At 40.4% G+C, this 12,729-nt stretch overlaps 1 protein-coding gene across 1 annotated transcript in view; it reads right to left on the reverse strand.

The window, feature by feature from the left end:
- The window catches only part of col11a1a (collagen, type XI, alpha 1a), a gene marked incomplete in the record, with an annotated part of 84,935 nt that overhangs the window by 32,245 nt on the left and 39,961 nt on the right, over positions 1–12,729 (reverse strand). Inside the window, 17 exon segments of the mRNA XM_014021010.1 lie at positions 606–695; positions 2,806–2,913; positions 3,116–3,169; positions 5,559–5,612; positions 6,080–6,133; positions 6,583–6,627; positions 6,761–6,814; positions 6,925–6,969; positions 8,360–8,413; positions 9,015–9,068; positions 9,147–9,254; positions 9,354–9,407; positions 11,458–11,502; positions 11,584–11,637; positions 12,005–12,049; positions 12,365–12,418; positions 12,553–12,597. Coding sequence (XP_013876464.1) covers positions 606–695; positions 2,806–2,913; positions 3,116–3,169; positions 5,559–5,612; positions 6,080–6,133; positions 6,583–6,627; positions 6,761–6,814; positions 6,925–6,969; positions 8,360–8,413; positions 9,015–9,068; positions 9,147–9,254; positions 9,354–9,407; positions 11,458–11,502; positions 11,584–11,637; positions 12,005–12,049; positions 12,365–12,418; positions 12,553–12,597 — 1,017 coding nt within the window.

Here is a 12,729-nt window from a genome sequence, read left to right on the forward strand (position 1 = left end):
TGTGTGTGTGTGTGTGTGTGTGTGTGTGTGTGTGTGTGTGTAACTCCCCTGTGAGCAACAAAGCAGCACATGGCAGTGTGTGTAATGAGGTTGTGAGGCTCCGGCTAAATTACGGCGGCAGAAAAGCATCAGGCGAGCCGCTGTCCTGCGGCGTCTCGCTGACCTTCAGGACGGAGAGCACTTTGTCTCCYCGCGGTGCGTCCACTCCCACACACTTCAAAGCTAATTGCTAACATTTCTCACCTGATCAATTATTTAGTAAATATCCCCACAGAAACAAACAGCTCTGTCAGCCCCTCCCCTAAAACCTGCTGCCACTGAAGACCACTGAAGTCCTTGAGTTAAACACTTTACAGATGAACCCCTGAGTTCTGCAGCAGAGGCCCATTATCCAGCGCCGCCGTTTGAACCACAGGCTCAGTGGCGCTGAAGCGATGCAGAAACTTGTCTGTTCATTTGTTAGATGTCGCTCTGGATTCCCGTCGCACCTTGCTGATGGCTGAGTTCCTGAGCTGCTGCCTGGAACGAAGCGAGCAGCTCCAGACAGAGCAGCACAGCTCCGTCTCTTTCTACCAACAGAACCAAAAACACAAAGCAAGTCTTACCGTGGCGCCAGGTAGACCTCTCTCTCCCGGGAAGCCACGAAGACCTGGGGGGCCGTCTTTACCAGCAGAGCCTTGAGGTCCAGGATCTCCCTAAACAGACACAACAAACTTCATTTGTTTCCAACGTTGCACCAATTCAACAAACTGTAGGTTTCATCCATCRTCTACAGCCGCTTCTTTCTTTCAAGTTCAAGTTCAAGTTTATTCCTACAGCTCCAAGTCACAACATACGTTGTCTCAGGGCACTGTACATAAAAAGAACAATGTAAAGAAGAAAGCAGCAGATTGTGTTGAATCACTTCATCAMAGTCTCCCATCCTGAGCAAACGGTGGAGAGGAAAAACTCCCTGCTAATCAGGAAGAAACCTCCAGCAGAACCAGGCTCAGGACAGGAGACCATCTGCCTGCACCGGCTGGTTTAAGGGTCCTGAGGGTCCTGGAGGCTTCAGTTTCAAAGAATTCAACAGAAAACTGAATGTTTCTGCAGAGTTAGATGTTTTCTGTAGGCTGTTTGAATCGAACTGCTGCAGAATCTGACCTGTTTTAACTGTTTGAACATGAAAACGTTCAGCTGATTCAGGACACAGGTGTTGTTTGTAACTTTTGTCRTTTTCAAAACATATTTTTATTYACAAATGTTTGCATCACAAAACGGCATCACCTAAAAAAACAGTTCTAGCCAGGCTTTAGCTGCTGTTAGCTAACATTCTGCTGCATTTAGCTTTTAGATAGCATTTCATACTTTTAGCTTCCAGCTTTTTGTTAATTTCAGCTTGAGGCAAGCCTTTAGATTTTTTTAGCTTTTAGATAGATTTCAATAGATTTATCTTTCAGCAGGTATTTTGCTATTTTTAGCTTTTAGCTACTCATGTTATTTTWAGCTTTTGGTTAGCATTCAATAGATTTACCTTTCAGCAAGTATTTTGCTATTATAGCTTTTAGCTWGTATTTTGATATGTTTAAATTTCAAAATGCCTTTAACTATGTTTTGGTTTCAGTTTGCAATTAGTTTTTTTTTACCTTTCAGCTAGTCTTTTGCTAAATTTAACTTTCAGCTAGTCTTTTGCTAAATTTAGCTTTCAGCTATAGTCTTTTGCTAAATTTAGCTTTCAGCTAGTCTTTTGATATTTTAGTTTTAGTTAGCATTTGATATGTTTACTTTTCAGCTGGTATTTTGGTAGTTTTAGATTCCAGCAAGTTTTTTGACATGTTTAAATTTCAGCTAGATTGTTTTAGGTTTTAATTGTCATTTAATAACCTTTTTAACTAGTCTTTTGCTAAGTTCAGTTTTCAGTTTGTCTTTTGATATTTAGCTTTTAGYTTGCCTTTTTCTACATTTGTTTTTGAGTTAGCGTTTAGCTTGCTGGCAGTCTCTCTGTCAGATGTGCTCTGATCTCTGGTACAACAGAGAGACTTTATAAAAAGAAACTAAAACAAGAGTTTTGATAACTTTTATCCACATTGTTGGTTGAAGCTGTCAAACATCAGATCACATGATTCCTGGCTGAGCTGCACATCTTGATCTACATGTTTGAGTTTATTCAGAGCTGCAGAAAAAAAAACTAAATTACATCAGAAACAGATGAATGATTGATAAATAATAATAAAYGTGATTCAGTGCTTCTGCTGTTGCACAATCTCTTTTTCTTATTTATTTAAACTTTCTTCACTGAAGTTATTTGACTTAATAAAATCTTTTTTCTCTCTCTGATGTTTTGTTTTGCTGTTTAAGTTTGTTTTTTCGTTGACAGGTTGACTTTCTCTGCACACTGTGAAGCACAGACAACTGGYCTGAGACGTGTTGGAGGGTTTGTAACCCTGGAATACTGATGGCCCAGTCTGAGCAGGGTGTGTGTGTGTGTGTGGGGGGGGGTCCTGTGAGTGATGCTGGGTTTGGACCGAGCCGATTGACTTGATTAAACTGTCTGTCTGGATAAGGTAGGGAGAAAATGAGAGGAGGCGGCCTGGCAGTGGAAGGTGGGGGTGGTGGGGGGTCCCAGGACAGAGAGGCTGCTTTTTTAAACTGATTGTAGATCTATGAATAAAAAACCTTTTGTCCCTTTGATGTTTGATGATTTAGTTTGTGACGTTTGACTCAAACATTGTTTTATGTAAACAGGATGACTTTTTATTTTATTTCTACATTATTGAAATGATGAGAAAACAGAGGAATATTTTTCTCACTAATCTGCAGCCGTACCTTGGCTCCTTCCTTGCCGGCAGCGCCTGGAAGACCCTGCTCTCCGGGTGGTCCTGGAGGTCCAGGGTGTCCTCGCTCCCCAACAGGACCGGTCTCTCCAGTGGGTCCCTGAGACGTTATCACACATTTAGATCAGTGTTTGCAGCTCAACAACGCAGGAGTAAACTTTAAAACATCAGAGAAAATAATACCAGTAACAGAAAACTTTATAAATAAGTAACAATATTTCTAAAAGCACAGTGTGGCCAATAACCCAAACCAATCAATCATTTCCYCTCTTTAGTGTTTATTTTTGTTTTATTTTTTTTACCTGAGGACCAACGACTCCCCCTGGGCCTGGTGGACCAGTTTTTCCTTGGAAACCCTGAAAACACAAAAAAATCATTTAAAACCGTTAATAATAACATTAATAAAACCAGGSGTGGGCACAGTTCCCCTAAAGCACTAATAGGGAACAGATTTCCTGATTAGTGCTTTAGGGCTTTTGATCATTTCACAATTTATTAGTGGATTAGCACTTGCTAAATTTATAGGCTAAATTTAGCAGCATTAACTGAGGTCTGTAAATGTTATTGATCAACATTATTGTTAACAGTATGAAAGCTGTCACACATTTTGTTCATTTGTGTGTCACTTATCCACCAGGTGACAATATATTGACAATAAAAGAGCCCAAATCCAGCTGTGGAATAACAATAAGTCTGAGAACAACATGTGACTCATGTTGTCTGTTGAAGAATGTTCATGGGTTGACTCTGTTATTTTAGTGCTTTAGAATTAGCTTTTGCTAAAACTTTCAGTGCGTTAGTGCTTTAGAATTAGGGGACCTAAATATTTGAGTTAGTGTTTTAGGGCTAGTGGAACTAATTTTTAGATTAGTGCTGCTCAGCAATGAACAAAACATTATTTATCATAAAACTGATTTTTTGTTGCATATAGTCTGTATTTTGTTAAATACAAACTGTGGAGAAAACTTTGAAATAATCTAAAGTTTAACCTTCAGCGTATCAGAGCTGTAAACAGGATTTGATACTTTAAGGTCTGAGTTTCAGGTGACCTTTTCAGGGTTGACCTCATYCAGTTCCATGATCCCTGTGAATCCAGTGGTCCAATAACTCATCAYGTCTCCATCAGAGAGAGCTTTAGAGCCCCGCTCTGATCGGTCCTGGCCGTACAGGGTTTCTGCAGAGCATTGATCACCTTGTCATTCACAGGGATGTATTATTCAGTGGAACTCCTCGRGCCACGCTGCTGCAGCATCCGCAGCCAACCAGACATCAAATCTCAATTTGCACTTCCTCCAATTCAACCGGTGCTGCCGGGACCGTCTTTATCGCTGTGATCCTTTCTCGTGTCGTGTTGCCCCTTCATCGGCACATAAATCTGCAGCCTGTTGAGGAGCGGCGTCACCGCCTGGGACTCGGCCAGGCAGTCGTGTATTACATTATGTGTAAGGAAGAGCCAGGTGGAAGGGGAAGCTTTAATAATTGAGTTGATGATCTGTCAGGCTTGTGGTGGAGTTTACAGCCCTCTGAGGATCAGGCCCAGGCTCACTGATGCATACTGAGCGAGGAGGGATCGAAGAGGAGCGCTGCGGACTGCAGCAAGAAATCAAACACGGCTTTCTTAATGTTCCRTCGCTGCGTCAGAGCATTTACACTCCGTACGGACGTTTGTCCATGAAAACACAAACTTTATAGGTCTGTGATGTCTGGAGATGACTGAAATAAAACTGTGCAGATAATGTTCCACACAACCCTCCTCTGGCTCCAGGTCATTATTATCCTGAGCAAACAGAAGCAACACATGTAGTGGAGTGACTAAAGAGAAGAGACAGCGACTGATGGGAGAATCCAATCTAGTCTGTGGTTCAGAGGCAGGTGAGCAAATGAGAACTAAAACAATCAGACAGCAGGATGTTGATACACGGTCTCATGGAGTTATATGAAGTCAGAAATCAACCAGCAGCAATAAGTTTCCAGACGTGTAAACTGTGCATGCCGGAGTCACTAATGCACCCCCAYACCAACAGAGAAGCTAGGGTTTGCACCGTGCTGATTTCCTTAACCTGTTGTTTCACTTGAGGTGTTGAGTTTCCCGGTCCTAACGCACCACCTGCCTCACAAAGACACCAACACTAACGTGCGCAATTTTTCTAAACATTTCTTACAACCTTTTATTTTAAAGTGCCTGTGAAGTCAATTTTTGTATTAAATATAAAAGCAATTTTTAGAAAGAGGACATTGATAAAATATTGCAAAAGAAATTTCATGTTGCTGAGATGAACGGTTGTTGAGATATTTGCCTGTGAAGTAACAGGAAGTRATGTCAAAGGGGAATGTCTGCATGTGAACAGAGCGTTGCTACAAAAACAAACAACCCAAATTGTGGAGAAGAATCTGATGTTTCTTAAGATTATTTTGAGTCTCTATCAGAGAGATGAAGACGAGTTAGAGTTCAAATAATATTGTTTCAATAAACAAAGACCAGAGTTTTCTTTGTTAATGAGTTCCCCTTTGATGTCACTTCCTGTTTCACTTTGGGTGAGCCAAGTTCAAAGGAAAATATGCCAGTTATGTGACAAAATGGGTTAAATTGTGTGTATTATTCCAACTTTCTTAAATATAAAGAAGTTTTCTTTGACTTTTTCTATTTGAAGCATATGCATGTCACAGACTAACGTCTGGTTTCTGTTGGGCTGAAAACAAGAACATCAACACATCACTTTTAACCAAGCATCAGTCGGCTCTCACCGTCTCTCCACGCTGACCGGGGTGTCCGGGCAGCCCGTCCTTCCCAGCTGGTCCCTGTTAGGTGGAAATCAACACACAGTGTCCACTCACTCAGTAAAACATCAGGTTATATCAGAATACTAACTGAAGACCAGCCCAACAAAAGACTTCCTGTTTGAAGCCGTAAATTTTTAATAAGATATTCAAAAAAGGAAAAGTCTCAGTCAGATTAATGAAAAATAAATACAACATTTCTTTGGAGAAAAACAAACATCACTGAGTAAAAGCTGAGAGGTACTTATGATGGTAACTGGAATCAATAATTAAAAATGACTGCCTGTACAGACTGCAGTGTAAAATAATAAAACTGCTTCAATAAGAAACCAATAATCTGTGAGCAGGAGGTTTTATTCTCCGTTTGAGTCAGTTCTGACAATATTTACCAACCAGACTACAAGAGAAGGAAGAAAGCTGAGTTTAGAGACAGACTGTGAAAAAGAAGCTGAAATGTTGCAGCTCACTGGGAATAATTTAAAACTTACTGGGGGCCCCTTTGGTCCAGGGAAACCGACAGGTCCCTGTGGTCCTTGAGGTCCCTGCAATCAATAAACAGGAAGTCATTAAGATGGGATCTAAAAGAAGCAAAGCCAGAATCAGAAATATATTGAAATTCTGGGGGCTAATTCTCCCCCACTCTGTGCTAATTATTACATAAACTTAGTGCTAATTTGCTAAATGCAAATCAATTTCTTGCTGATTTTTCCCTTCATCCCTTAGTTTCAACATGCAGAGGAGCACTGCTGTAAACCCAACAGAATCTGATGAAACCTATTAAACACGCTGCTGCTGCTGCTGAGAGACTTTTATTGTGCAGAAACTACGTTTCTTTAACTTTCCTGCTGAGCTGGTTTCCTCGGGCAGAAAGTCTTGATGTAGAGCATTTTKTTCTTTTATCGCAGAAATACACTTTATTATAACACTGGGTGTAAAATATAGAGATCTGAAACCCAGAGAGAATGCAGGACTGGTAGTTTTACAGACTTACTCTCTCACCGGGCGGGCCTGGAGGACCATCGTTTCCAGCTGTGCCCTGAAACAAAACAACAACAACATCACAAAACATCCAGAAAATACAAACTTCATCTGACACAAGATTGCATCACTTCAACATCTAAACATTTAAAGTTTGAATGAGCAGCAGAACGAGAAGACTCTGTCTTCACCTTTGGACCAGGTTTTCCTGTTGGACCTCTGGCTCCCCGAGCCCCTCGGGGACCCTACAAACAAAACAAGAAACTTTAACTTGTGTTGTTATGCATTCGATTTCACCGTCTGCATCAATACTGTTCAATAAATTTAAAAAAATAATACTAGAAACAGGACAGACCGTTGGACCTCGTTGACCTCTTGGACCAGCTTTTCCAGCGATGCCCTGTTAAAGAACCAAAACCAGAACATTTCAGTCACAACTCTTTGTTTCCATGTCACGCTGCTGAACAACAGGAAAACATTATCATTACTATGAACAAAGAATTTGTTCCTTCCTCTAAAACAATAACTTGTGATTAGTATCTCAAAGATTTTACAATCAACCAGCCAACTAACTAMTAACCCAAATTAATTAACTGACCAACCAACTAAGKGGTGTAAATCACCAGCTTTCTCACGATACGATATTACATCGATATGTTTGGATGACGATTCGATATTTCTTGATATACGAAGTCTGTCACAATATGATTTAAATTCACATGTCTGCAATCGATATAATGCAATATCATATGCCCATCTAACACAATGACTGCGTTAGATGAGCATACGATCTCTATTCCCATTGAGCATATGATGACAATATAGATCGATATTTTTATTTTGCCTCGATATACAGTAACTGAATCATGAACCATTAAAACTGATATATCGGTATAGATCGATGCATCGTTACACCCCTAATAACCAACTGAGTAATTACTCATACCCAATAAACACCCAACCAATGAACCAATCAACCAACCAACCATCTCATTAATTAGCCAACTTTACAATTAACCAACCAACCAACAGGCTAAATACCCAACCAACCAACCAACCAACCAAGTAATTACCCAACTAAACACCCAACCAACCATCTCATTAATTACCCAACTTTACAACAAACCAACCAACCAGCTGAATACCCAACTAACCAAGTAACTACCCAACTAAACACCCAACCAACTAATTACCCAACCAACCAAACCAACCAAGTAAGTAATTACCCAACTAAACATCCAACCAACCAACCAACCAATCAATCAATCATCTAACTAATTACCCAGCTTAACAACCAACAAACCAATTATCCAACCAACCAACCAACCAACTAACTAACTAACTAACTAACTAACTAACTAACTAACTAACTAACTAACTAACTAACTAACTAACTAACTAACTAACCAACCTCTGGAAGCACTTTGGACCTTAGTCAGGTGTAAAGGGATTTTTAAGCCAGCCTGTACATCCTGCAACAGGCATCAGAACAGGCTGCCTGGATTTGGTTTCATAATCCTGAAGTATTCTGACTAAAGATCCATCGGTCATCTATCTGGTTCTATAAAACATCAACTTAACCTTTAAGACATGTCATCTTTTGTAAAAKAGGACAAACTATTTATCTTATTAAATAATATTATGATAGAAATGTGATCTAATAGGGCTCCTGTTGTCCAGTTTTAATAATAAACAGAGAGTATAAGTCTGTGAAAACCTGAATAACTAATGGAAAGAAAACCAAAATCTAAAAGAGTTGAGAGCAGTTTCTGTCTGTGTATTTTTCTTACTCTGGCTCCTTTCTCTCCGTTGGCTCCAGGGAACCCGGGGAATCCACTTGAGCCCTGTGGATAGAAGGAAGAGATTTCATGGATGGAGATGTGGGTCAAACTTTACAGAACAATAAAAGCTCAGGTTGTATTTCTCTGCAGTGGTGTTGAGAGACAGTATTATTATTTCAGCTCTTTGTGTGGGGATATTCTGGTTAGTGAGGGTATAAAATTGATTACATTCATAAWACTGACACTTTATTGTCCTTTTATGTATTTAGTTATTGTTGCCTCATGAGGAAAAGATTAAAACAACAGCTTACCCTTTCTGTAGAAAACCATCATGTTGCATTGGAGACATTTGATAAAATGAAATCAATAAAAAACGCAAAACTTCTATCAAATTTAGTTTTCAACATGTAAGAGTGGATTAATTTTAAATAAAACAACCCTTACAATCAGACTGAAGTGTTTAACAGGTGGATGAATGGATGATGGGTAAATAAACAAACTRATGGATGAATTAATTAATGAATTAATGTCTCTCTTTTTTCAACATAATAACTTTATTTGTCTTGAGTATTTACTGTCATATTCAAATGAAGACAATCACTCCGTTGGTGTCAAAACTACCTTTGATGTTTTTACAAGTAGAACATAAAAGGACCAGACTCACCTTTGGTCCTTGTCTTCCAGGGTAACCTGGCAATCCTGGAACTCCCAGTTTACCCTGAGAGGCATCAACAACCACAGTTAGAGAAAAAAACACATTTTAAAGAATATTTTTTTTAAAAAAAGGTCCAGTTACCTTCTCACCAGCAGGACCAATAGGTCCAGACTCTCCGTTGGGACCGGCTCGACCTTTAGGCCCCTCTGGACCGTCCTCTCCACGGGGTCCATGCATGCCTAGTTCTCCCTGTGATCCAYAACCAAACAAAGTATATTTATTTATGATATTACAAACTAATATGAAACGAGTGTAAACAAATCATGTGACTTTATTCAAGCGGCTCACCCGGTCTCCTTTGATCCCCATGTCCCCCTTGAAGCCTGGGAAACCGTCTTCGCCCTAAAAATAGAAACAGRGGGACTCTTTCACTATTTTATTTAAAATATCTGTTAATCCTTCATGAAGAGGTAAAGTGTTCGTAGTTTAGTTGTGGAGCATCGTAGGACTGGTGCTGCCACCTGCTGGCCGATCAGTGGAACAACACAGAACTCAAGTCCTGAGGATAAATGAATTGATGTTAAATATTCAGGGGCTTCTTTTGAAGGATTCTGTGTATTTTTTTAACACAGGTGTACAGTGAGGGATGCTGCTCTTCACTTTGACACCTTGTGGGTCCAGTCTGTGTTCTGTTTGAGACCTGGACACCAGCTAATGCATAATGCAACACCGAGCATGTTTGTTGCCACCAAGTTGCATCCTGAGGAACCACCACACATCTTAAGTAAAACACATCCTTTATTCATAGCAAAAAGTTTTTTTTTCTTTCTCCTCAAGGCCTGTAGTTTCTGCTGCTATAAATAATTCAATACAGATAGCTATCCCTGCAGCCAGAGCAGCACCTTTCACTCAGATAATAGAGGTTTTTCCAGCCACATTAACTTATTGATCATACGTTTAAAAAATCCTGCGTATTCAAGCTACTTTAAATTCTCAGCTGTGTCACAAAGGGAAAAGTGCTTCGGACTGATTGCAGGGGTTTCTTGGACCAGACGCCTTCAGAAGGAGCAGTTTAACCCTGAGCCACTTCACAGACCGTTGGTGTCTCCACTGAGGATGACCATCGACTAGCTTCGGCCTGGAGTTCAGTCTGAACCCAACGTYCACTTCAGCTCTGAAGTGTCCACACAAAGCAGCAGAATGTCTGTGACATGAATTCACTTATCAGCAGCTCTCYGACTTTTTGTACCTGATTTTATTTTTTACCGCAAGCAGACAAGTTTAGACCAACCCTCCACCATCTGTCAGATCAATAAGAAACTGGGGGGTTTAACAGCCTGAAACAATCATTTTAAATGTTTTTATTCTCTAGCTGGAAATAGTGATAAATAAAAATAATAATAGAAATAAACGCTCAGAGCCTTTATTTACCCTGACACAAACAAAACGACACAAAGCAGCAGATCTTAAATCCCCCAACTCACTTTACCACATCTGACTTGCCTGGTACAACCAAGAAACCCACAGGTCTTTYTGRTYAGRGTTAGGGYTAGGCCTGGTATGACCAAGAAACCAACAGGTCTTTCTGATCAGAGTTAGGGCTAGGCCTGGTATGACCAAGAAACCAACAGGTCGTTCTGATCAGGGTATAGGTTAGGTCTGGTATGACCAAGAAACCAACAGGATGTTCCAGTCAGGGTAAGGGTAAGGCCTGGTATGACCAAGAAACCAACAGTTATTTATGGTCAGGGTTAGTTTTAGGCCTGGTATGACCAAGAAACCAACAGGTCTTTATGATTTGATACTTTAGCTTTTTTTTTTTTTACCTCCAGCAGGTTGCAACAGGTTTATCCTCTGTGCTGAAGAAATACAACACTATTCACTAACTCACGTAACATCCTTTCTTCTTGCATACTTAGTGGGATCTTCTGCAAAGCCAAGTGGATTTATTGGTTTTGCAAAATRAGGTTGTAGCATCACATGTACGCCTTAAGCAGTAACTTTATGCTAACGCTCTGTCTACATGACTACAGTGTTCTGCATTCATTGAGGATTTTATGCTAATACTGGTCACCATGTTTTATCTTATCYTTCTTGTTAGAGCTGCGTTCCACTGGCTTTTATACTTAGATGGTAAGTAAGACAGTGCGATGGTGGTAGATGCTGTCAGGTGTCTACAGTTCAGACATTACAATAAACTCATGTAAGAACAGAGGCAGGACGATGCAGATACCCCGCAGCAATAAAACCAYCAAGACACAACAAATCATGCTTTACATGAAGTATTTACCATAACTTTCTTACAAAACAGGAATACGTCACATCACAAAATTCACTTTTTACAACATTTACTTCTGCTTTCTCATGTCACTGCACATAAAATGGATTTCCAAATGCAAACATTACAACACYAAGTTATTTTGACAGATTTAAGGTTTTAACAAGCGTGTACCTTCTCTCCTTTGGATCCCTTTAGACCACGGACACCATCAGCACCCTGTTGGACAGGAAGCAGAGMATGTGTAACTCAGTGCACCAAACAGTCAAACACACACACGAGTACAGAAACAAAACTGACCTTAACACCACGAGGGCCTGGGTAACCAATAGGACCTTGGGGACCCGGTGGACCCTAACGCAAAGAAACGGTTGTGAATTCACAGCTTTGTTTCAAGATGCTGATGAGCAGCCTGATTAATATTATTTATAAACCACTTTTAACTGTGTATCAACTCAACCAGCTTTAAATGCAAAATATAAAGAATCAGCTCAACAGGTTTTAATACTTTTATTTAAGGAAATATAAATTACTAGAGGTTTAACGGTTCACAGAACTCTGGCTCTTGGTGTTTGGGGTCATGTTTCAACAAGAATGTTTAGAAAGTTTTTGGACTTTACTAATGTAGAACTAACACCTGCGGCTAAACCAGGAAGTGATTGAAGCTTTTTGCTTGTTTTGTTCTCTTCCTGTCAACAGGCTGTGAGGTAAACACACTTACCTGTGCACCTTTCTCTCCAGCTGGACCCTCCTTACCAGGATGACCCTGTGGGACAAGAATACACGTTAATCATGGTTAATAATGTTATTTAACACTGATAACACCACCAGTCAGCAGCCTGTGAGCTGCTCTGAACATCTGAAGCAAAATGCGAAGAACAGAAAAGGGATCGTTTAAAAACCGGACTGATTAAGTGAAAACTAGCAGCAGTTTGTGGGACGGTTAGAAGAGAGCGTCATGAGCAGCGCCCAGGAAAACGTTCACCTGTGAACACCTGACAGGAGGGAACAAATAGGAAGAAAAAGGTCTAAAAAGTTCCAGGTAAACCTTCTGTCTGAATCACAGGATCCAGAGACTCACCGGAGGACCATCAGCTCCAGGTAATCCAGGTAACCCAGACCTGCCCTGAGGTCCCTGTGAGACGACACAAACACAGCGTTGACCACAGATCAGTGACAGCAAACAGGAAGCAGTTTTCTAAACAAACATCCTGACATGAAGGAACTTTTTTTGTTTTGTAATAAAAACAAGAAAATAAAAGAATTTACTTTTTCTCCAGGTGGTCCAATCGGACCTTGAGGACCAGGAAGACCCTAGAGAGAAAGAGCATCTGTTAACATGGCAACCTCAAGGGACTCAGACACAAACTGAACAGAGTGAAGGACGTTGGAAGATTGTGTGTTTGTATGTGTGTGTGTGTGTGTGTGTGTGTGTGTGTGTGTGTG

Source organism: Austrofundulus limnaeus, unplaced genomic scaffold (assembly GCF_001266775.1).
Source record: "Austrofundulus limnaeus strain Quisiro unplaced genomic scaffold, Austrofundulus_limnaeus-1.0 Scaffold275, whole genome shotgun sequence".
NCBI classification, from domain to species: domain Eukaryota; kingdom Metazoa; phylum Chordata; class Actinopteri; order Cyprinodontiformes; family Rivulidae; genus Austrofundulus; species Austrofundulus limnaeus.